This window comes from Danio rerio, chromosome 24 (assembly GCF_052040795.2).
Source record: "Danio rerio strain M-AB ecotype USA chromosome 24, GRCz13ab, whole genome shotgun sequence".
NCBI lineage: Eukaryota > Metazoa > Chordata > Actinopteri > Cypriniformes > Danionidae > Danio > Danio rerio.
The window spans coordinates 11,893,165-11,920,376 of record NC_141044.1 but is presented as its reverse complement, the minus strand read 5'-3'; the positions used below and the strand labels follow the sequence as shown (position 1 = coordinate 11,920,376).

At 35.2% G+C, this 27,212-nt stretch overlaps 1 protein-coding gene and 1 long non-coding RNA gene across 5 annotated transcripts in view; one reads left to right on the top strand and one right to left on the bottom strand.

Moving 5' to 3' along the window:
- Positions 1 to 27,212, top strand: part of myripb (myosin VIIA and Rab interacting protein b) — a 239,441-nt gene that overhangs the window by 85,899 nt on the left and 126,330 nt on the right. For 2 of the 4 annotated variants that reach the window (XM_087308808.1, NM_001353925.1), the window contains 1 exon segment: positions 1,424 to 1,645. In XM_087308808.1, the coding sequence (XP_087164934.1) occupies positions 1,424 to 1,645 (222 nt within the window). 4 annotated transcript variants of the gene reach the window in all.
- Positions 19,012 to 20,971, bottom strand: LOC137489212 (uncharacterized). Its single transcript, XR_015524816.1, has 3 exons — positions 20,897 to 20,971; positions 20,248 to 20,294; positions 19,012 to 19,399 (listed from the first exon to the last, which is right to left on the bottom strand). It is a non-coding gene; the product is annotated as an uncharacterized LOC137489212 (long non-coding RNA).

Sequence of the window (27,212 nt, the reverse complement as noted above, 5' to 3'; positions counted from 1 at the left end):
TCGAACCAGTGACCTTCTTGCAGTGAAGCGACAGGTCTACCTACTGCATCACTTCATCACCAACTGCAGTGTTTTGAAAAGCAATCCAGGAAAAGAAAAGCCCATTTACCACGTTTATAGATTTTACTTTATTCCTACCCTGTTATTTACTTGTTTATTTTATTTTTTTGGCTTCTGTTTTTGTCTCACCTGCTTTCTGGAACCTTTGTTTACAAAAATCGAACCGCATTGTGGGGTCAATTCCATTTTGTATCTCCAATCTGCTGATGTACGTGTCGAGTTACCAGACAAAATGGTAACTGCGGAAAAGCTCTCCATAAGTAGGTAAGCGGTCAGCTGGTAAGCGAGAAAAGGCCATCCTACCGCCCCATAGCATTAGTTTTAAAGATGAAATGCAGCCATACATAGCTCTGGCTAAATAATTTGCGATCTTCAGAAACGTATGGCTACGATTTCAGAATGGCCTATGTTTCTTACACTCATTCATTCATTTCCTTTTCGGCTTAGTCCCTTTATTAATCCGGGGTCGCCACAGCGGAATGAAGCACCAACTTATCCAGCACATGTTTTTACGCAGCGGATGCCCTTCCAGCTGCAAGCCATCACTAGGAAACACATACACACTCATACGCTACAGTAAATTTTAACTTACCCACTTCACCTGTACTGCATGTCTTTGAACCAGAGCACCCGGAAGAAACCCACACAAACATGAATATGCAAACTCCACACAGAAACGTCAACTGACCCAGCCGAGGCTTGAACCAGCAACATTCTTGCTTTGAGGCGAATGTGCTACCCACTGCGCCACCGCATTGCCTATGTTTTTTTTGTTTTTGTTTTTTTTTACAAATTTCATATATTTTGTTTACATCTTAATAAAGGTACCAACAGATAAATATGAGTATACATACAGTACTGTGTAAAAAGTGTATGTGTGCATGTGGGTCATTTTAGACATAAGCCAGCCCTGCCTGAGCGCTAAGTTTTAGAATATTTGATAATTCTGCAATTGTAAAAAACACACATTGTTTTTAAAATGAATCATGTTTACATGCTATTTTTAAAAAACAATGTGCTAAAAATGTACTCTATGTATGATGAACTCATAACTTAAATCTAAATAAAAAGTAGAAAGTGAAAAGTCAAAGGCTGTATCCTTGCACCCCACACTTCTCCAGAATTATAGTCTTAAATTTTTCATTCCTCACAGCATCTCTAATTATTCTGCATGACTGTGCGCCTTCAACCTCTCCTTCAGATGCACTTGCTCACCTTCTCCCTCTCTCTCTCTTTCCCTCTCTCTCTCTTGCTACATCCCCTTGTTCGCATCCCCCTCCTCTCTCTTTATCCCCTCCCCTTCCCCCTCTCATTCGCTCTCCTCCAATCCCTCCCCTGCAATCCCTCCTGTCTCTCTGTGTAGTGAAATGAAGCAGGAGCTGGAGGAGGAGGGCAGTCGCTGTTTGCTTTTATCTAAGCAGCACAAGTTCAACGAGCACTGCTGCATCCGTTGCTGCTCTCCCTTCACCTTCCTGCTCAACCCAAAGCGCCAGTGTCTGGACTGCCACTACAACATCTGCAAATCTTGCTGCTCTTACAGCCAGAGCGAGAGGGGCTACATCTGTGCTGCCTGCCAAAAGAGCAGGTAAGTGTCCTCATGCATGCATGAAATCATACATGTGAGAAAGCATATATTGTGAAACGGTTTTTATTTATTGGTAAATGAACATGTTACAAAACGTATGTTATGCAATTACATCTGGATACCAAACACCACACCTGCTGGTACACTGTGGCACACACATCATTCAAGCAGGTTGTAAATGACACATGGAAATATGAAAATAAACCAAACAAACAAACAAAAAAGAGCTGTCTGACTTTGGAATGTTGAAATATTTTTTACCTAAATTATAATTTTGAGATTTTGCTTTCATTAGCAAAGATTTGTATTTTGTGGTGTATATAAGCCCTGCCTTAAACCTTCTTTCCCATCGACTTAAGCACCTTAAGGAGTTCCTCCTCCCAGTCTTGCAATTCCTTCTGAAATTGCTTTAGCAAAACATTTATTTTGAAAAGGGATATGCAAATATTTTTTTTATTTAATTATTGGTTGGCTACTACAATTAATATGTCCCCAAAAATAATACTAATAATTTCTTTACATAATTTTAATTATTAATAAACAATTTATTTTCTCCCTTAAATGTTGATAAAGTAAAATGAATAAAGTGTTTAAATAAATAAGCATTTGTGAGGTAATGTTAAGGTTGTGGAAATACTATATGAGAAGTGTCACACTAAAGGGCATTATGGAAAGATTTAGATTGTTTTCTGGCTTGTGTCTTAATATCACACATGTTTTTGGTGCAAATGTCCTTTGAAATAACCTCTTTTTGTTTTAAAATATAAAATTGCTGTGCATGAACATTCAGTGAGTGAGATGTATTCATGTAGTTATTTATGTATTATGTATATATTTATTTATTAGTTAATTTGTATGACCTAAATATTTAATTTAAGATAGTGACAAAGTGTCTCAAAAGCCACTAAACCCATTGGTGTATAGAACACTAAAAAAAATTGTATACAATAATATAAAAGATGCAAGTTTATTTTTTGTAACATTTATGTGTCTGGGATTTGTGTTTTTCAGTGGCATTTTTGCCCAGAGCCTTATCTTACCCAGGTATTTGTGGATGTTTAAGCACTGATAATTCATTTCAGCCCTGTTTGATTTTCTAAATGCTGGCTTTATGGCTGTTGAATATGGAACCCAGCCCACTAGGGATTTGGCAGTGTGTGTATGTGGCTGAGTGTGAGTGATTTTCAAAAACAAAGATTGGAAAGATAAGCTAAAGGGTGAAGAATATGGAGAAAAATAGTGACATTGACGGTGGGAATATCTGCAGCATATGTAGATTAATATCTTGTGTACACACATGTGTTTGTATACATGTTTGTCCTCATTTTCATTAGCATACAACAGCATACTGGTTTAGAACAGAATAAGGGTGAGTAGAAAACAATAATAATTATCAAAATAATAATTAAATAATGACCATTATTCATTAATTTGAATTGTCTCTGTAAAATTGTACAGGAATGTGGTGTGCAACATAATATGAATCAATCAAAACTTCCCATCATCCTTTGCTGGCTCTTTGACACACTGTCTCTCACTGTATTTTTCCCCTCTCTTCATGTATATCTTTCTCACGTACACTCACTCCATGCCCGAGGCGTGGGTTCTCCACCAGGATTAATTTTCTGTGAGTTCTCTTTCATGTTCCCTCCATGTAATAATCGCTGTATGAAAAATCAGATTCACAGAATTCATATTAGCAGATATCAGCATGCATTTCATGCTATCAGCAAATAATGATTTCCCTTGCCTCTTATGTAGCAATATTTCAAGCGATGTTAGCCCAGCTTTCCACTCTGATTGCACCAACATGGAATAAAATTGCACTTTACTTGAAATGAATGGAGTTATGTGGTGAGATGCCCTATGTAGAGAAATTGAGATTTATTTATTTATTTTTTGCTGTAATGATTAAATTTGCTGTAATTTACGCATGATGAGGAAAGCACTTTAATTGCTTTTGTAAAAAGCCAATAATGACATTTTGATTGGATTTGTAATTAAATGAATGTTCTAGGTTCAAGACAGGTTAATTTACATTGGGAACATTCCACTAACAAGTGTATGTTTACACTTATACAGTTAATGTATATCTATGCAGCAATCCATTACAGAAAAAAAATGTTTATTTTAAATAAAATCAGAAGTTTACATACACTGTATAAAAAGGCACATAACCATTAAAAAAGTCAAATGTTAATGTGACTAAACTTTTTCACTTTTAGGTGAGTTAGGATTATCAAATATGTTTCTGTTATGCTTTATAGCAGAATAATGAGAAATATTTTTGGAAAAAAATGTTATTCCTTTTTTTAAAAGTCAATTTTGCATACAATAAGATTATTGTGCCTCTGAAAAAGTTCAGATGATGGTGTCAATGTTTTGGAGATCTCTGATTGGCTAATTAACAACATTTCAGTTAATTGGAGGCACAACTGTAGAACAGTATTTAAGGAAAACCTCAAATGCACTGCTTCCTTTTGTAACAACATGGGAAAATCAACAAGACAGAATCCAAAAAAAAAAAAAAAAAAGCCAGATTACAATTTGATAAATTACTCTAGGAAAATATTATAAGAATATTTTTGGAGACATGTCCTGTGGTCTGATGGAACTAAAATTTAACTGTTTGGCCATAATGACTAGTGTTACATTTGGAGGACAAAGGGGAATGCTTGGAAGTCTAGGAACACCATCCCAACTGTGACGTATGGGGGTGGCAGCATCATGTTGTGGGGCTATTTTGCTGCAGGAAGGACTGGTCCACTTTACAGTAGAGATGGCATCATGAAGAAAGAACATTATGTAGAAATTCTGAAGCAGCATCTCAAGACATCAACCAGGAAATTAAAGTTTGGCCACAAATGGGTCTTCCAAACAGACCATTTTTATTTTATTTTATTTATTTATCAGGATCCCCATTAGCCACTACCAAGGTAGTGGCTATTCTTCCTGGGGTCCATCGAACATAACACAAAATTACATTAATACACAACAACAAAGACTAATAAAAACATTAAAATACAAAATTCATACATAACATCCAAATCAACAATCCACTTAATATTGTTCCATTAAATATTTTTTAAATGATTTTTTAAACCTCCTTTTACTTGTTACAAAGCATGTAATGTCTGACGGCAATTCATTCCATATTTTCATTCCTCTATACATCACGGTACGTTGCTTTGCATTAGTTTTTGAAATGGGAAGCAAAAAATTTCCTTTTAATGCATGCCTGGTGTTAAAATGATGACTAACATTACTAAACAAAAGTTGATTGTACAATACACTTGGAACTTTTAACACAGAAATATTTCTTATAAAACACAGCAGAGAAACAATTACCCTATCCTTCACCAATATCCAACCTAAAGTTTTATGCATTTTCATAATATTAACTCTTCTATTGCAGTGTAAAATGAGTCGTGCTGCTCTATTCTGGACTAAGTCTTATTTATCTAAGTCTTTACTTGATGCACTCGACCATACCATTGGACAGTAATCTAGATAAGAAAGAACAATTGCCTGAACAATTTGAGAAATACAGTACTGTGGTAAAAATTCAACACATCTCTTAATAATTGATAAACCTCTCCCCATAACTATTACCATTTTATCAATCTGTTTTGACCACTTTAACCTACTATCAAGAAGAACTCCAAGAAGCTTAATTTCCTCTACCTGTTCAATAGGCACACTCATTACAGACAAATTTAACTGTGGTTTACATTTAAATTGAAAGTTTGATCCAAACACAATACTTTTGGTTTTTGTGAAATTTAAAACCATCTTATTATTCTGTACCCACTTTACCAATAATTGTAACTCCTCATCTAAATCAGCAGATAATTTTTCTATCGATACCGCTGGTAAATATAATGTTGTATCATCTGCGTACATAACTGCCCTTGCTTGCTTTAAAACCAGAGGAAGATCATTAGTAAAAATAGAAAATAACAATGGTCCTAAACAACTTCCTTGAGGCACACCACATTGCAACTCTTTCACCTCCGAATAACTTCCATTATAGAATACACATTGCCTCCTACTAGTCAGATAACTTTTAAACCAACGCACAGTTTGAGAAGTAAATTTATAACATCTTAATTTTTCAAGCAATAATTCATGATCAAGTACATCAAAAGTACACCATGATCCTAAGCATACTGCCAAATTAGTTAAAATGTGCTTTAAGGATAACAGAGTGAATGATTTGGAGTGGCCATCACAAAGCCCTGACCTTAATCATATAGAAAATTTGTGGGCATTTTTTTTTTTTGTGCAAGACAGCCTACAAATCTGTCTCAGTTACACCAATTCTGTCATGGGCCAAAAATTCTTAAAAATTATATATATATATATATATATATATATATATATATATATATATATATATACAGCAAGGAAATGTATATAAACTTTATAGACTGTTTAGAAATAATTAAGAAAAAAATTTAAAATAAATTAAAAATACTCTCATTATTTTGGCATTTAGCAAATTTAAATCATTTAGGTAATTCTAACGGACCTAAAATAGTAAACATTTAGTATGATTTTTAGTAGACATTTAGTAAAAATATATAGTCAAATATTATATACTGTCATCATGGCAAAAATAAAATTAAATCAGTCATTAGAAATGAGTTATTAAAACTCTTATGTTTAAAAATGTGCTGAAAAAAATCTTCTCTTAGTTAAACAGAAATTAGGGGAAAAAATGGGGACATCAACTGTATATATATATATATATATATATATATATATATATATATATATATACAGAATTATTATTATTTAATAGAGAGATTTACTGGAGTTATTTTCAACAAATTTTCATAGTTTTAGTAACTCATTTCTAAAAACTGATTTATTTATCTTTGCCATGATGACAGTAAATAATATTTTACTAGACATTTTTCACACTTCCATACAGCTTAAAGTGACATTTAAAGACTTATCTAAGTTAATTAGGTTAACTAGGCAGGTTAGGGTAATTAGGCAAGTTATTGTATAATGATAGTTTGTTCTGTAGACAGTCGGTAAAAAATAGCTTAAAGAGGCTAATAATTTTGTCCTTAAAATGTTTTTTTAAAAATTAAAAACTGCTTTTATTCTAGCTGAAATAAAATAAATAAGACATTCTCCAGAAGAAAAAAAAACATTATCAGATATACTGTAAAAAATTCCTTGCCCTGTTAAACATTATTTTGGAAATATTTAAAAAAGAAAAAAATCAAAGTGGGCTAATAATTCTGAATTCAACTGTATATATATATATATATATATATATATATATATATATATATATATATATATATATATATATATATATATATATATATATATATATTTACATTTATAATAAAACCCATTTCTGTCCCGACATTGATAACCTGTGCCATGTCATGTCACAGTGTAATCACTCTTATTTCAATAGCGGTTTTTACTGTAGATTACATCTTAATTACAAGGATGAAAAAACAATTATTCAACCTCAAGGTTTCAACCTCAACTTCAACCTCAGGATAAAGGAGAGACAGGCAGACTAAAATGACCATAGCCATTCTTCATAGCCATTTGTACCCAGATGTTCCCAATTCTGGTTAACAATTGTTTAGAGGATTTGAATATTTAAATTATGTTTGTGTCAGGTGTATGGTAATGCAGCAACTTTAATGTAGATTTAAACTGACAAGTTCTAAGTACACCGAAGAAAAAATCTACTGCCTATGGTTCAATTAATTGGCCAGAATATTTTGAAGGATTTTCAGTGCATTTTTGTATTGTTTTAGTAAAACGAATAGTACTCTATTTATTTGATGAGAGAATGCCTACAATATGCAATGATGTAAATAAATGATGTACAACTATTGTTTTTTATTTGCAATGTTAGTAAATACATTATCTATCTTTAACTAAGTTTTCCATAATATAAAGTGTTACCAATTGCTGTTCCAATTTAGCCATTTAACCTGAGATTTCACCTGGCCAGTCCACATGTTTTTGTGGACTCTGAGTAGGCTTTTGACTTTACCCTTCTATGCATTCTGTGGAGGGTACTCTGAGAGTATGAGAGTCTGGTCTCTATGGCCTCTAGGCTTTCTGGTCTTTGTATGGTCTTTGTATGACCAGAAAGCCTCAAATTGGTTCACATTGCAATAAATCAGACTTGTTCTCTGTGCATGTTGGACTCCAGAAGGGCTGCTATTTGTCATCAGTTCAATATTTCAATATTTGTATAGACAAAAGGTTCATAGACCTTCTAGGTGAAGTATTGGGCTGGAGGGGATCTGGTTCTGAGACACCAGATTTCATCTCTGCTATTTGCAGATGATGTTGCCCATTAGACCTGGACCTTTCAGCATGCATTCGGATAGTTTGCTGCTGAGTGTGATGCTGAAAGAGGCTGAAAATGAGCTTCCTTCACAGGATGGCATAGAGATAGAGTGAGGAGCTAGCCATGTGAGGTGGCTCGAGCATGTTTTTTCAGACTTGACCCACTGGGAGAAGGTTAAGTGGATAACCTAGGACATGCTGGAGAAACTATGAATATCTGATTGGCCAGAAATGCCTTGTGTACTCCCAGTAGGCACTAAAGGAAGTGTCAGGGTGAGTGAAGTCTGGGGTTTACTTTTTGCAGCTGATACCCCATCCCTGCCCTGGATAAATGATAGACAATAGATGGATGATATCTTAAGGTAAATGTCAACATTATTTTCTTTAGTATTGTTGCTGATGATTCTACTAGAGCCATCATTTTTGTACTTCTTACCTGTTTCAGAATCTTGAAATCAATTTTAAAAACTGAGACATTTCACTGATTGTCCAGTGTATGAAACTTTACATGTTGCACTAATATTTTTTCCTTAATCTGATTTGGCCACAAGTTCTCATATGTCACATATAACGCCTACCTCTCCTATTTGGCCAAGTCTCTATTCTGCAGTGCAAAAAAATTAGAGTAAAAACAAATTTACTGTGATCACAACACACTTTGTGATGCACATTACCATGCCATATACACTCATTGGCAGTTGCAAATAGTTTAAAATGTTGTTATCCTTGTCGGATAGTTCTAATGAGGCAACAGTTGATCTTCTAGTAATTGGTTGAAACCCTGTCGCTGCCTAAAAAAAGCTGTAAACAGTTGCAGATCATATAGCTTTTTTGTATGTAAGTATCAATTTTTTTTTAATTTGATGTGAGATTGAACCAGTAGCCAGTGCACAAACATTACAGTTTTTCTCGATTGCTTGGATGTAGTTGTCAACTGAAACTCCACATTTTCAAAACAGTTAACACACAGGCCTAAACAGCGGCACTCATGGTTAAAATGACACATTTTGCTTGCAAAAGGCACATACCGTGTCAAAACATTTAACATATGCAACAAAAGCTAGTTTTACCTTCAAACAACAGAACTTGCAAACAGGTATATGAGCTCTTTCAATTAATCATTACACAACGGACAACAAAATACAAAATACAGAACTCAGTGCACCACCATTGCTTGTCATTGTAGCCTATTGCCAATGCCATTTGTTGTCTTTCTATTTGAGCTGTCAAATTTGCCTTTTTGCAAAGAATTGCATCCAGAATAAGAAATGCTTTGATTACATTTATATTGAATTCATGACAATTTTCAAACTGCGTATGAAAACTGAAATACTGTAAAAACAGACAAAAGTAATAAAATAGTGTAAATATTAAAGAAAACACATGTAAACTAATATACAGTCAAATCTATTGGGAGTATAAGATATAGCCACTATTAACCTCCTTCATCCATGCTGGCACAGAACAACACAGACCTTCCACCGTTTTATAAGGTTTGCAGACTGATTGCTTATTGAAGATTTGTGTGAAGGAGTGTCAATCCGGTGCTTCAGTGAATTCACATTGATGTTGGTAGTTTCTAATGGTTAGGAATAGATGGTTTCTATTTGGTTACCATAACTAAAACAATGAAGACATAAAACAATGAATGACTGCTTGAATGACATCCGTGTTAGCTGTTTTGAAAAATGGTGTGGAAAATGTGTCAACCCAATGAGAAAGAGTTTACACATTTGCAAGACCGGTCTTCTGCTCTGCTGGGATAGTGAAAATAAAAATGAAGTGGAACTTAGTTTCTTTAACCAGGTCAAAGCAAACAAGAAAAACTGTAATATACAATAGGTGTGACCAGAAGAGCTGCAGCATTTTTTAATCATTTGGAGAATTTCCAAAGCAGATGATTGAATTCCAGCTAGGAGAGCATTACAATAGTCCAGTGAAGAAATGGCAAGTGCTTGGACCAGAAGCTGTGAACCCTGGTCTTTCTAACATTGTATAGTGCAAACCTGCATAACTGCTTATAAATTGTAGCACTGTTTGAATCTAGGACTGAGGACTGAGCATGTGAGTGAAGAGAAGATAATACAATGGAAGAAAGGATGAAATTGAGCATGGATTACATAAAAATAAGACCAACGGATGAGTCAAAAATGTACGGAGACCCGGAAAGGACGTAGTGGAGGAGAAAAAAAAAATTGGCTGGTTGAAAAAAAAAAAATGGGTAGGAGGAAAAAAAATGGGTGAAAGAAAAAAATGCCTGGGAGGAAAATATATGTTTAGGTTTTTCCATTCTCTTGCAAAGTTTTGCGTTCCCTCGCAAAGATTTGCGTTATCTCGCAAAGATGTTTTGCGTTCCCTCGCAAAGATGTTTTGCGTTCTCTCGCAAAACTGTTTCTCCACAAACACTTCCTGTTCACTTCACTCATGTAAACCCTCCTATTTTTGCCGAAATTCTCCTGTATTTTACCATTCTATCCCACTTTCTTAACATTAAATCTGTGCGTCGATCATTGCCTTTCATATGCTACCTCTGAACCAGTGAATGCATGTATAAGCGCTGACTGACAGACACGCTCCGTACAATAAACTGATCCCTGATCAGCTTCTGTACGTGCTAAAGTACTAACTTGTAACATCATAAATAGTGTGGTATTTTGTGGCAGACAAAACTATTACAATATAAAATAATATCTCTAATATTCAAGACTCTTACTTTAAAGATTTCAACCAGTGGTGTAGAGCCTTCATTACATGATGATGCTTTGAAGTGGCGATAAAAGAAGCAAACATATTTAATTTTGCTTGATTCAATTCCTCCATCCTTACATCTTTTCTCTGCATCCTTCCATTGTATTCTGAAAGAGTGGTGCAAAGACGAAAGAAAGAAAGTGATCATGCATAAAAAAAGCTTTTTTTATATAACTTATAGTGAAACACCCAATTTTCTTTTACTTCTGGTTCCATGTTTTCACTAGGATTCCATGTCTAATAGAATATGACTTGTCTTATATATGAATATTAGCATGAGAACTTTAACTCGTTAACTCGTTTGTTATGGGTTTCAATGTGTTGTGACTGACAGTTAAAAACTGAAACCTAGAACCTAAAACATTCCTTTAAGGGCATGTGCAAGAAATGTAGCACAAGAAATGTGAGATGCTGACTCAGATATAACAGTCATCTCATCTCACACTCACACTTGCATTAGCACATACAGTAATTTATCATAACAGTGTATGTTCATGTTCTAAAAAAAAAAAAAAAAAGTGTGTTTTCATGTTTTTTGTGTTTATGTGATTTTGAAGTTGAAGTGATATTTGTCTCTTTGCACTGTCACTAAGTATCGCTGCATCTTGTAAGCTTCAGAAAGCCTTACAGACTCAAGCGTTTGGATGGAACAACACACAGATGGTGAAATAATGTTGTGTGAATGTGCAGATGGAGCCTGACAGGCGTAATAGGTTGAGGTCTGCTCCAATCATCCACTCTGTGGGTGGGTGTTTAAGAAAGATTCAAGAAAGCCGTGTAAAGCCAGAGTCGAAGAAGAAGAAACATCTAGAAAACTAAACCACCAGATTTACCATTTCAGTTCTATTTCATATTGAACCTTGACATGTTTTTGTTTATATAAACTGTATGTGGGCCACATTTATAAAAGCTATTACACAATATGCACTAGTTAAAAGATGGACATCAGTATGTTTTCTTTAATGTTTTTGAAAAAAACATTAGGGCTAAATTTATTTAGAAACAGTAAAACAGTGATACTGCTAAATATTAATTAAGTATAACAAGCAGAAAAGTTCTTAAGAGCAATATGATTTTAAGCAGTAGTCGGACTGAGGCCCCGTTTACACTAATGCGTTTTAGTTTGAAAACGCATAAGTTTTGCTACGGTTACGCCATCCGTCCACACTACGCCGGAGTTCTCGAGCGCCGAAAACGGAGCGTTTCGAAAACGCTGGAGAGGCCATTTTCATTCTGAAACGCTGCTGCTCCGCCTCAGTGTGGATGGGGAAAGACGGAGACATCTGAAAACGGAGGCGGGGCTGCAGACATTCGCCTCTCTGATTGGGGCTTTTCCTCAATATTAAGTAGCCTAACACACAGTTCAGTCCTGAATCTTCTCCGTGTAAGTTCAGACTTCGCAAGTTTGTTCAAGGCTGCATCTCTTCTTCTCAGTTTGATATGGAAAACATACCGAAGACACGCGTCAATCTTCACAGGGAACAGTGTACTTTATAACTTCATTCACATCACCCTGGCTACGTTGTTTCACTTTCTCAACAATAAAATGTAAACTTGATATAAGGAACTGCCTATTTTTATTTTAATATTAACAACTAAACAGACAGCAGAAATGTTGAGGCGCCATGCTGTATATATGAGCGTCATCTTCACTGTGTGGATATTTATAACAAAACGGAGCCGATAACAACTGCCTCCTTTCAATTTCAGTGAAAATACGAAACATATACCCTCTCTTTTGCTGAATATCAGTTTTAATAATCGATAATGGCCATTATAAAAGTATAACATACAATAAGTTTATACATTATAGGAAATAAAGGCAAGCGATCAGTCAATATACAGAATGTAGGCTACCTGGTTACATTAATCATTAACTTATCTTTGCGCTCAGCCAAAACACGTTACCTGAGAACAAGTAATAGATTCCAATGACCAAAGTCAGGGAATATGATGTTAGATAAAGACAACAAGATGAATGAAATATCACGTTTAATAAATATAGTGAGATTAGATCCAGCGGGAGATGCTTGATGAGAAGTCCGACTAGCAGAGCTCTCATCTGGGTAGATGGGCTCCAGCGATTGCCAAAGTGTGTGTGTGTGGTCACGTGATGTGCGTTTTCAGCGTTTTGGTGTGGACGGAGAGCAGTTCAGAAACGCTGGGTAAAACGCGAGTGTGGACGCGGATCGTTTTCATTCTAAAACGTCGTTTTAAAACTAAAACGCACTAGTGTAAACGGGGCCTAAGGCAGCAGTTACCAACAGGGGGGTCCCGGCCCACAAGGTGGCCTCAGGGAGCTCTGTGGGGGGTCGTGTCATATTTAAAAAAAAAATTTGCAGTGGACAGTTAGGATAACTGTCATGTTGCTTTAGTTCATTTTATCCCCTGGTAGACCAAAATGGACAAATTTGTCCAAATAATTATTCGCCTTCAGCAGCTAAAAGTAATGATCGAGGTAAGGAAGCTCCAAACATTTCGGGTCACAGCACTAGCAATACTGGAAACACGAAATTCAGGAAATACCAAGATAGTTACCTGAACTATAGTTTTCTTCTATTTTCTCAAAGCAAAAAGTCCCTGACCCAGCCACAGTCCATTATATGCACCAGAGTTCTTAAAACACAACGCCCATGCATTGTGTTCAAAAAATTTGCAATTTTGAAGAACTTAAATAGACTGTTCAATAAACCGGATCAAAGCTAGTCTATTATCCAGCACAGAGCGCGTTAGTTGTGCACCTAACTTACACATTGCTTAATACACACAGGGTGTATATATTTACAAATCAAAACGAATTAAAGGATTAAAATGTTACAAAAATTATTATTTTCTAGACTACATAAATATAAAAACCATACATTCATGCCTTCTTCATCTCGGGGGGCTTTTTCAGTTTATTCATAACAATTTGCTTCTGTATAATGTTATCATTATTAGCAGTATTATTTATTATATGCATATTTATATTTGTTTTATTAAAAACAAGCTTAGATTTGTCCACCTGTCAGGTTTTAGACCATATGGGGCACAGCATGTGTATTTGGATATATCTCAGTTATTTGAGCACACTTCGTTATTATTGTTCATTTATTAGTTTCCTGGAAATTAGAACTAAATTTAGAAATAGTTTAGAAACAAATCTTTGCGCTTAACAAACAAAACTAATCATTTAAAGGCTAATGGATGTCTGTGTACAACATGTTTCCTTATCCACTAGAGTCAAAGCAGAAGTAAACAATTTGGAGGCTCATCTCTCATTCTCGCGCTGTAGATGCTGTTTAAGTGTTTACTCTCTAGTGAAGTGTTCAGTTTATCCACTTATAAAGTCTGCGATGTAAATAGCAAATGCGCTATGGCGTGGCACAACTAGCTCTTAAAAGGAATGGGAGATAAGACTCTGATTGGTTTATTCTTAAAACACACCCATAACTCATAAAGAGAATAAGCCCTCTACCTGTAAGACCATGCACCACGGCTCAAAGTGGATTTTTTCGTCCATAAAATAGCAAAAGAGGATTCTGACACGCCCTTAATGCGTTTGCGCCCTGCGCTTTGGACTTTGCGCATGAACACATACAGCCCCTTACAGTCTCCGATATAATATTAATTACAGAAAAACTACACACATCATACATTTAGTACTTATTTAAGTTCAAAAACACACGCAATATTTGCCCACAGTCAGTGCAAACCTCTCATCTGTGTCTGTAATCTTCACCAGCACATGTAAACTCTGTTAGAGAGTAATTTTGTCATTCCCAGTTCATAATAGTCCAAAAGGTGAATGTAAACATGGCAGTTTGTTGATTCAGGTTGCTAAAACACTTTTGCTCCTGTGTTTTGCCGGGCTTCTCTTTTTCTTCCCGCGCTTCACTCTTACACTTGTCCTGTTCTTTCTGAATGAATCAGATGATGGATACACTTCAATAATCACGCACACTTTATTATTATCAGCTCAAGAACTTCGTTATATCACATATACAGTAGACGTGATCGTGAGCTACCGGAAGAAAGCGAATACCACTCGCACTTTTAGACAGGCTCGTAAAGCAACAACAGGACATGGCAGATTTTGTTCTTCTTAGCTTTGTGTCTGTTCATCAAGACGACGACAAGGTTTGTTTGAGCTTGGGTCAATATCCATGTAATCTCTTAGCTGTGTATTAGAACATGGCGGATCCTTTGTTTACATTCTGTCTAGCTCCACGAGCTCGTGACGTATCTCTGTAACCAATCAGTGTTCGGCTGCGCATATAGCTCCACCTTTTGGTACCCTTTCTCGTTTTTGGTACCCTTTCGAAAGGGTGCCAAAAAAGCGGTACGGTACGGTTTGGTTCGGTATGCTTATTGACAGTGGAAATAACCATAAAAGCGTACCAAACCGAACCGTATGTACAACTCAGTGGAAACAGGCCATTTGTTCGCACGTCATTGCATTGACCAGGGGTTACCTAACAAGGGCAAAGAGGTGGATCGTGCAGTGGAGCTACAGACGCATGCTAGCATTTTGCTTAGATGTGCTTTTCTTTGGGAGAAACTCTTAATACTTCATTACCTGTGACTCGTTTGTTTTCTGACCACATGTGCTTGGTTTTACACTATATCAATAAAGTGTCTAGACTTTTAAAAACACTGTTGTAATACATTGAGCCACTAAGCATTGTTCTTATGACATTTTTCTACAGTAGGAAAATGCAAATTACTTCCAAACACTTCAGATATAGTCTGTGTTAGTAAATGTAAGGCTATTTATGCAATTCAGGTATAACACTATGACAACATTTCAGATGACTGTTCAATAGCCTACAGTAGGGCAATTTGTCAGATTCTGAAGTGAATTACAGGTCTAAAGAAAAAATTATAAATTATCTTAAATAAAGCAAATACATTTATAGATGTGATTTATAAGTATATAATTTCACTCACCTGTTCCTCAACGGAACAGAAGAGTTATTAATAAAAATCACCTCTCACTGTTGTCATAATAGCTAATATTAGCTATATGAACTAAAATCGTTCTTTGTACCAGGCTGTAAACATTTTTTTTTCTCCTGTAAAGTTGGCCATTTTTAAAATAGGGTCAATAGAAATTTGCTCTGTTATGGAGCCAGGACAAGCAGAACTTCAATGAATTGCAGTTTCAGTTACTTCTGTAATAGAAATTATAAATAAATGAAAAAGCTAAGATTTAAATTAGGCTTTTAATATTGTTGAAAATATAGATTTACTTTTAAGGCTCATAGTAGACTAGTTCAGAGTACTTTCCCTGCAGGCACAGAATTTTAACATGATGTCATACTGATGTTGTACCCCAACGTACCCCAATTTTGTTTAGAAATAAAAATCGGGTTGATGTCAGAACCCAACGTCAGGTCAACGTCAATATCCAATGTTCAACCCAAAGTAAACCTAAAATCAATGTCTAATCATGTTGCACCTTGACGTTGTGTGGATGTTACCACTATGCCATCTATCAGATGCTGGATTTTGGTCATTTTCCATCACAACTTAAAATCAACCAAATATCAACGCAATTTGGTGTTGTTATTGGACGTCAAAATAATATTATTTTCAGACGCTGGCTAAGATCTGACGTCATGACCTAAATGTGACTTAATATTAACGTCTTATGATGTAGTGTGCCTGCTGGGTTTAATAAATTATAGTGTTCATTTACTTGGTAAATCTTTAATGAATTATAGTGTTCATTTACTTGGTAAATCAGCACATGTGCTGCATTACTCAGGACATTCGATTCTGTATATCATGCAGCAATACATTTTATCATGGGTGCAGAAACATTGATGCTTCATTGAGTTTTATGCTATTCATTAGACTGGCACCAGTGGAGAAAGTTCTACTTGTATTTAATTATTACAAGGGCTATTATAGATAAATTGTCAGCTCATCTTTCTAATTTATTAGCACTTAATATGAATAATCATTGCACTCATTCTGGGTTATGTATTCTCTTGATAGTTTTAAGGGTTTAGTCAGAACTTTTTCTTTGTATGCAGTTTTTCATGATTTAATTATGATTTGTGAATGTGGATGTGCAAATTGTGATATTTCTTTTGTGAGGGTTAGTATGCAACTTTTATGTGCTGTCATCTTGATCAGGTCTCACTGGAAGAAGAGGTAGTAATATCTCAATGTGATCTCTTGGCTAAATAAAAGAATAATTACCCAAACATTATTACTATACTGATTTATATTTTAGTATCCTTTATTTAATGTCAGTTCATATCTTCAGGGGAGCACGAGTGGAGGTGGATGGCCTGATATAACCCTGCCTCTTGAATATTCTCCTCCAAAGCCTTTAGCTAATGGAATGGTGAGTGGATGGATTTTACCTCTGGGTATTGGCTCACGAGGAAGAAGATTGATGGCAAAATCCCATGCCCATTGGGGTAGAAGTCAAGAAGCCGTCTTGAAGAAGAAGACATCTTTTAACAAGGAGAAACAAGGAGGAATGTTAATGGATTTGTGTTCATCAGGATACAAAATACCTTTTGATGGATGCCAAGTAGATTTCAGTGACACTGTAAGATTTATATTGACTTGAATATAGTTCTGGAAAACATGATGGATGACAGTTCTTCTTCGATTTAAGGATCTTAACAATGGTTACTTGAGAGTAATGTCATGGGTAAGATTCTCCAAAACCAGAAGATATATCTCCTCTAAATGTTGTAGTCCTACACAAAGCTTAGGGGAGGCAGTTTTGTTCTTGATGTTAGTTTGGTCAGGGGTTTGCTGCTAATGGATTGGATTTTAAAGTGTCTGTTGCACAAATTTTTTTGTAACTGGAGTAGTTGACAAAGACTCCCTGAGAATAAAGTTCCTGGATGACTCAAAGTCATTATATACTGTATCATGGACATCGAGAGTCTATGGGTGTTTCCCAGTGTTAGGTTTGTGGCTGGAAGGGCATCCGCTGTGTAAAACATATGCTGGATAACTTGACGATTCATTCAGCTGTGGCCACCCCTAATTAATAAAGGGACTAAGTCAAAAAGAAAATGAATGAATGAATCATGGAGAGCATTGAACACTGAGGCCAGAGAGAAGGGTATAGTGGAGGGCTGAGTAAATTTTTCTTAGCTGACACTAAGGGCCTGTTTACACCTGATTACTATTTTTTTTTTTCTTATCTGATAGCTATTTGATTTCTGAAAACAGATCGATTTCCATTTAACCATATAAATGCATCTCCACCAAACAGATATGATTCTGATCTTCAAAACCTGCGCTATATGCAAGTTTAACTAAGTTACATCAACTAAAGCATCAGATACACAGCAGTTTGTTTATTTAATTATTTCTTTAAAAAACATAAATTTTGTTATACAGATACATGCAAGACATCATTCAAAACTATTGTTATTTTTTTTTATTTGCCTTAAATCACTTATCTATAACATACTCCCAAAAACAAAACAGTGTGCCTTTGTAAAGAATCCCAGCACTATATTTTTCTGTTATTATTCCTCTCTCTTCACAGAGATAAGCTAAAGGTGCATGCTGCATCTCTGTTGTTAATGTTGCTATCTGATATTAGTTTAACAAATTAATTTAATCATTTCATGGTCAAAAGAATAAATAAAAATGTAATAAAACAAAAAATCCCAAACGATCACATGTGGCCCTCCATTGCTTAAGCATTTGCACTTGTAGACCTGTTTTCTTCTGTAGATCTGTTTTTGAATTTTGGGAGCAGTCAAATTTACATATGCAGTTTCAACAACCAGATGTATTTACTGTAGACCTGTCTGGTTTCACCTGGAAACCACCCCGTAAAGTGGTCTGAGTGATTAAATTTGTATGTATTTCTGAGGACAATTACACCAGCCCATATAATTTTTTTCTTAAAATAAATGCATGTAGTGACCAAGTGTAAACAGTTCCTAATGGCCCGTTTCCACTGAGTGGTACGGTACGGTTCGGTTTGGTACACTTTTATGGCCGTCACTGTCAAAAAGCGTACCGAACCAAACCATACCGTATCACTTTTTCGGCACCCTTTGAAAGGGTAGCAAACAGGAGAAAGGGTACCAAAAGGTGGAGCTACACGTGCAGCTGAACGCTGATTGGTTACAGAGCATGCATATGTCATTTAAAACTAATTTAATTGACTTCTGGCTGTAACCTCAGAAAATAAATCTTCGTTTCTTTATTGTAAGCACAATATACACTAGTAAAAACAGATAAACAGACTTTCCTGTCAATAACAATTAAATAAGAATGGGAAGATGGATTAAAGACCATAACATGTATTCAATATCAATCGATGTTCCTTTTAATAGTGACTACAAAATAGGCCATTAATGTGGCTACACATACACAATACATAAATAAAAACATTAATAATACCAGATCCTATTGAGAAATCATCCAAGGCAACTCAGTGAGGAGATTTGCATATTTTGATGAAGATTTTGGATGCATAATGTCCAGTCCCACAAAGAGTCTCTAATACATCTCAAATGTATACAGTTTTGATGGATACTTGAAGTCGAGGACATCGGTAAGTCCAAACAGGAGCCATCATGCATTTGACAGGTTTGGCAAACCTCTGACAGTCCTATGATAATCCAAACTGTGTTGGGCTGATGGCAAATTTTTCCCGTAGGCAGCCGCATGCACCTCTGATTCCTCACAACTCTATTGGTAGAGACAAAAAGAAACAGGAGTTCAGGTGGTTGCTACCAAACAACATTAAATAGCTAAATACTAAATAGAAAATAACTACAAGTGAAGTTACAAAAGTCCAGTGAGAATGATGCATGGATGAAACACCTTAGTTTATCAGTTAAAAATTACCTTAGTTAAAATTACCTAACTTCTATTTAAAAAATAAAAAAAGGTTATAGAGGTTGTGTAATTACATTATTCCAGGTGTTTTTAGTTATCAAATTTTAAAGAAAACTGTGATTTTACTCAGTGTAACAGTGCATGTCATTGTGGTTTCCTGTCAATCAAAGAATTGTTAAAATTTAGGTATTATATTTTTTGTTTATTTTGGCAACTTATAAAGCATAAGAATGTGTATTTAATTTAGATATTAAAACTGTTTGAAAATGGCTATATAAAAATTATAGAATACAAATTCTATAATTTAATTGTCATCTTTATTTTGCACCAAACTTTGCATAATACAAATTTTATTAAATAAATAAATAAATACATTGCCATTTTACACATTACATTAAGGTTTACATTAAATTTTTGCTAAAGCTACATTTAATTGACTTTTTCTTCAAATGTAATGTCACTGGCAAATGACAGTTCAGTGATTCAGTGTTATCAGTTAGCTTTATTGAAAGACTGACAGATAATAAGAAACTGCATTAGGATATTTTTATACTGTTTTTACTGTTGCACACATAAAAAAATCTTCAGATATCAAATGTAAGTTAATTCTATGGAGCCCACTATTGTTTGCAATTTTACCAATGTTTTACTTACCTGCAAATAATTATAGCTGTAATTGTATCTAATGTTTTTCTTACCTGGATGTGAAGTTTGAAGATCCACAGTAACAAAATCACTTTGGTATCTAAAGACCAAGAACATGCATTTTAGAATGAGGTGCATACAATTTAAATGGTTCTGTAAACATCAGTAGTAAATGTAATTTAAGTTAAAATAAATTGTAAATCTGTAATTTATTCACTATGCAGCATTAAAAAACTTATGGACTAAATCTCTAAAACACAAACTTTAAGTTATACTTTCTCTTACGTTAAACACAAACTACTTAACTGTTGCATACGTTTCTGAATTTAATATCCATCCTTAATGTGCTGCTATAACTTAGGTGAGCTAACTTTAGCCAAGTTAGCGCTAACAAACTGAACCCCCACACCCCGACCGCCCACCAGTGACCTTGTTAATCGGTTCTGCAACGTTAGTTATACCTACTAAGTGTTTTAAAACTACTTTCACTATTTTTCTCAATAATATCACTTTTAATCGTTAGCATAAACTAGCGTTGGTTAGCGTTAGCCAACTTAGCTTTCCATGTGAGAGCAGTCTAAGTTAACTGTTAACATACCTGAGGCTACAGTACAATTTACAAAGCTAAAACCTCACCTGCCTAGCAAAGACAGCAGTTTTGCATGACTTTACAATTATCATTCGGCTAAATTTGCAACTTACCGTGTTAATCAGATCCGCTGCTGGGAGCAGTTAATGTCGACCATTGCAGAAGCTGCGTCATGCCTGCTAAATCCCGGGCAATGAAAAAGGAGTCACGCCAAACTATTAAAATCACGTTTTATGAACACCTGCCCACATCGACAGCTGCTCTAATAAATTGTCTGTGTCAACTCACTTTTAAAACATTTATTCTACACAATAACCACGTACAAAAATCTACTCAAATAAATTGCATTAGTTTTATTCAAAATATACAGTTATATAAAAACTGATATATTTTAAGTAAAGAGGAAGCAAATTTTATTTTTTTGGTATAAAACAAATAAAATTAACTAGATTGCAATTATTTAAAGTAGATAGAACCAACTTTGTGAGTGTAGCACTTTTTACAGTGTACGTCACAAGCTCGTGGAGCTACACAGAACGTAAACAAAGGAACCGCCATGTTTTTTTAAATACAAAGTCGAGACATGGAAATACTATATGCATATAATAACGAGGCATGGATGACCCGGGCTTAAACAAACCTTGTCGTCGTCTAGATGAACTGACACGAAGCCTAGAAGAAAAATCTGCCGTGTCCTGTTGTTGTTTTACAAGCCCGTCTAAAAGTGCGAGCGGTATTCGCTTTCCTCCAGGAGCTTGCAATCGAATCTATGTTTGATATAATGAACTTCTTGAGCTGATGATAATACCGTGTGCGTGATTATTGAAGTGTCTGCGTCATCTGATCCATGAAAAAAAGGACAAGTGCAAGAGTGAAGCGGGAGTGAAACGCAGAAAAAAAGAGAAGCCATCAAAACATAGGAGCAAAATTGTTTTGGCAACCTGAATCATGAACAAACTGCCATGTTTATCTTCGTCTTTTGGATTATTATGAACTGGGAATGACAAAATTACTCTCTTACAGAGCCTACATGTGCTGTTGAAGATTACAGACACAGATGAGAGGTTTGCGCGGACTGTGGGCTATATTGCGTGTGTTTTTGTCATTGATCTGCAGGTATAATCAAATCATGTTCATAGAAAAGTTAGTAATAAACATTTATGATTTATAAGTATTTATTTGAATAAAGCATCTGTTTTTGAGAACTGCTTATGATATGTGAACGACCCGTACAGCTTTACTGTAGACATTTATTTGAGCGAGCATGATGTCAACTTAAACTTTGTCATATACCAAGCCCACCAAAAGGGTACCCTTTGTGGTGGAAACGCAAGCCTGATAAAGGTGACCTCTACCGAACCGTACCGTACTGTACCAATCAGTGGAAACGAGGCATACGAGTTGGATCATTACCAGTACCATTTAAAAACAAATTTGAATACATTTTTAAGTAAGTTAATATCTTTCCAGTTATTTTTTTAACTAACATTTACTGTTTTACTGTATTTTAGCAGTAAGAAGCTTTGCTACGGATTATCGAGCTGAAGCTTGACTGCAAAATTTAACTGTACATCAAATCTGTCAAAAAAAAAAAAAAAAAAAATTGCAATTAGATATTTTTCCTAAAGTGCATAGCCCTTGTTGGAAAGCAAGCTTGTCTTCCTTAACAAAAATGTGTATCAACTAATGGTAAACAGGGTATGTCAACAAAGGTCATTATGTGTTTGTCTGAGATGTGCCAACATGAGCAGTTTTCCTCTTATGCCTTTATCAGTGGTATACAGTTCCTTTAAGATAATGGTGGCAGTGGCTGGATGAGTGAGAGATAAGCAAAGTAAGTTCGTAAACTCTTGAAAGTGGTCTTCCCTTTGATTGCTCATGCTGCGGGTTTTTTTTATTTTTCATTTCAGCTTTTGTTTTGGTCAAAGCCAGGGGGCCAGTAGAGAGAGAGAGAGAGAGAGAGAGAGAGAGAGAGAGAGAGAGAGAGAGAGAGAGAGAGAGCATCTTTAGAGAATGCACAGATATGTTTGCTGAGGGTGACAAATGGCTGTTCAGTCCCTTTAGGTTGTCTTATTAAGTCCTTATTGATTTATGCAACGTTTTTAAATAGAATTTTTTTTATGGCTTCCACCTTCGACTGTCCTCTTTCTGAGCCATAATTGTCTTTCCCTGGACAAGTGCCATTTTGTGGAAAGCCTTTATGGAACTGGTTTTGGATGTGTATATGCAAAATAATAACCTTGTGCATGTGAGGCATTCAGGAAACTCTAGATTCACCAACAGAACAACTTTAGGAACAAGCTATGTGTGTATGCATGTGCTGTGAGTTACGCAAAATGTTTTCATGAGAAGTTCAAATGTGCATATAAATACAGTCATGAGTGAATGAGACTCATTGCTTTTAATAAATGTCATTAATCAGTGCTCTAATGTTACTTCTGAAGGCAGATTGCTAGCATCTACCATTTTGTGATAGTTTGTGATTTGTAATTTGATCTTAGTTACTTAAAAGTCCTTTTCACCACTTATTACATTTAACAGATTTAGGACCTGTAGTTTTAATGCTAAAATATTGCTATTATTGTTATGATTTTTTACATTATTTTCCTAAATATTCTTTGTCTATCATATTTGCTTCTGGACAATGAATGGAAAGCTAAATATATTTGCACCTTAATGTTATCCATAGAGAGATTTTATAGATGATCAAATCTATAATTACCTATAACCTATACAGTAATTATATTTTTGTATTAATTAACTTGTTGAACAAGAACCACTGTTCTTGCTCTCAGTTTGATTTTCTTTTAAGAGATCATATTTATTACAGTACATCTTTTTTAATGTTTTGAAAACATTTTTCTAAAATATATTTTGAATATACTTTCTACAAATACAAATAATATATTTTTAAAGCATTTAAATATATTTGCCTAAATATTACTTTTATGAAAAACAAACTTTATATAATGTCTAAATGAAAAAACTTTTTTAAAGCATCTGACCCCCATTTTCTAGTTAGTTAGACAAGTTTGAGTGCTCCAAATCCTGCCTGGGCACAGTTCAGGCAGGCCCTGGCTCGGTTGAAAGAGGTGTGCCAGAGTGCGGTTTGGTTGAGCTTTGTTGTACACTTGTAGTATGAGTGCAAAACATGTCACAAAAAAGTGTGTAATTGAAGACGCAATGTAACATTTAAGAATTGTTTCATATGGATTTACTAATCATTCTTAGGGTGCTTTCACTCTAGCAATTTTGGTCGGCACCTGGGTTAGTTTGAAATTAAAGTATGTTACGTTTAGCCAGTGTGAACGTCTCTTCTGAAATCTGATGCGCACAAGAGGTCAGCCACAGAACCTAACCAGTTTTCAGGTACAGGCCCAGATGTTTCAGAGCAAATGAATCCAGAAGTGAATTATTCTGCTGCCCATATTCTTATCTACAGTCATCCAGCTGGCATGGTTATATAATCAACAGTAGACACATTAGATATAATCCATTCTGCTGAGTGTTTCTGACACTAATGCATGTCCTTTAACCTTGGGCACTATTTTATAAGAGGTGCTACTATATGATCTATATGATCTAATGACCTTCTCTGATCTAGATAGATAAGACATTCTTAGCAATTGCTTTGTTTGAAGATCTCAGGCATTTGTACTCCATCTAACTAATTAGATTTGGCATTTTAATCCTGTGTTTTTTTTTTTCTGTCGCACTGTTTGTGACACCTAGAAGGTAACATTCACTATATTTTGTCTCTCTTTTCTCTGGTCTCAGTTTAATGGGTGGAAGGAAATAGCCCAGGAGGGATGAAAGGAATGGGTTCCTCTATTTTCCTTTTGTTCATTTTCAGTGGAGGGGTATTTTTAGTTGTGGGTCAGCTACTGAGCTTCTGCAGTTGAACAGAGAATGAGTGAATTATGCTGTATACCGATCCCCATATTCACTGGGCATCTTAGCTATTCAAGTAGCTCCTATCTTGCTGATTTAGAACTTCAGCATATTTTGCTGATTAAGAGGACTCCTAAGTCAATATGGCCACACCATAATCTTAAAATCTGCTCTGGAAAATAAACATTTTAGAATTTGACAATACTGAGGTTTTAAAAAGATTTATCACTGGTGTATTGTGGTCAATGCTGTCCTATTTATATAGCACAAAATATAAACATTTTTAATACCCAACTTTTTTACTGTTTATATACGTATATATGTGTGTGAGAGCTTATATAAGTAAGTATAACTAGGTTACAAACATATTGACCTTATTCTTCAATGCGGAAATGCGCTTGTTTTTACGATTGTTTTAGAACTTCTGATTTAGTTGCCTATGGGAGAAATTTTGGGCAGAAACGGCAGAAAAAGGTCAAACTACTTGCTCAGACAAAGTAAAATAATATAATAAGAAAATATCAGTTTGCAACATCAAGCAGCAAAATGTGCTGTTTTTAAACTCCTAAAAATTAATGGAAGTGAATGAGACCGGAAGTCTCAAGCCAAAAAGATTCAGATAGCTGCGCCTGCTCATATGCAGAGAATAAGGTGAATAATACTGAACGAAAAATATATCATCTGTCCCTTTAAAAACAACTTTCAAAAACAAAATTATCTTTCAGTAAGTTGACATTTATGTGGGAACCAAACTATTATGTATTTAATGTGTATTAAAGGGCAACTAGGATTGTTTCTGTTTTATAGCTGGCAAAAGCTTGTTGCTGGTTTTTTTGTACTGCACCTTTAAGGCTAGACCGTTCCCACGTGCTTGTCATTGAGTCACAATGACCGTCCTTGGCTGCCTCAGGAAGCAGATCTCACGTAACGTTTGAGAGAAATACTACAGTAAGAACTTTACCAATTATTTACAAGAATTTGATGCAGTTTTTGTTTAGTTGCAAAGATGAGTCACACACAATGTCGTTACAAAGTTCACACACACACACACACACACACACACACACACACACACACACACACACGCACACACACGCACACACACGCACACACACACACACACACACAGCAAGGACACAAACACACACACACACACACACACACACACATACAGTGCGCGCGTTTAGCTTTGCTCTCTTTTTGCACGCATATGTGACAGGATACAAGTTAATATCCACTGCTATATCTGTTATGTTAATGTACAAAATACACCTGACATGTACAAACACATACATGTACAAACACACTTAACGTCCACAAACCAGGATTGAAGCATCCTCTTTTATAATTTTTCTGACACGCTGCTGTGCTGATGAAGTAGAGCTGAAGTAAATCGCTGTAATTCATTACACACATGCACTGTTTCAAAAAATTTTAAACTTGTAAAACTCACTCTTGATAACATTCGATGATGATTGCTTGGAAGACTTTTTATTCCCGGTTGCTTTATGCACATCCTGTCTTGATGATATGATTATTTGCGTTACTAAGGAGACATGTTAATACACAGCTGTCAATCAAAATTGGTGGGCGGGGGGACCGCACTCCTACGTCAAGTTGTGGTCGGTCTGAAAACCGATCTGATTGGTCTACCGTTTTTATGTTGTTAAATTTAAAAAAAAAAGGTCTGGTTATATTTAAATCACCCCAATATGATGGTCTTTACACTATACTTATACATATGTCTGTCCAAACAGCTTTAAAAGTAGATTTTTCACCATAGGTGTCCTTTAATTTGTGAATGCTCCGTTAAAAAGATTCGGAGATTCTTAAATTCGGCAAGTCACTTCACTCAGCAGCCATCTTTGAAACTAATTTGGGAAACATCAAATTCAACAATTACATTACATATTTGGAATCAGCAATAAAATGAAACAACAGCTGTCTCTTAAGTTTTGTTTCTAAACAAACAAAATCTGAATTTTTTAGGTTGCCCAAGCTAATGCACATCTTCAAAAGGAACGAGATCACGAAACCAACTTCATTTAAGGCCGTTCTACACATTATCATCCAATGAATAATGATTGTCTGATCAAGCTGGAGTAATTCACAACTTACTTCTTCTCCCAAAATGAAAGTGAAAGTTTGTGAGTGTTTGAGAACACTGTAAATTATATACATGATCAATTAGTCCTGACAGCATATGTTTTAGGTCATTGTAACTTACTAAACTAAGTTAATCGTGTACAGTATTACTTAATTTTATTAGTTACACAAGCTATTTTATGTCAGTTTAACAATATATAAGTTCAATGGACTCATAAGGATCATTAAATTCAGCTTAAAAATTTAAGGCAACCAGGTTTTTTTTTTTTTTTTACAGTGTAGTTGCTGCTGTCATGTGATGTGCGTTTAACAGGACTGTACCTTGCATTCATCAATACGGATCATCAATAGAGATTTTAAGCTTTATTGGGATGAATTTATTATGTCTGTGAAGCAGGTATTTTCTGAGATTCCAGTGTGTTTGTTTACCAC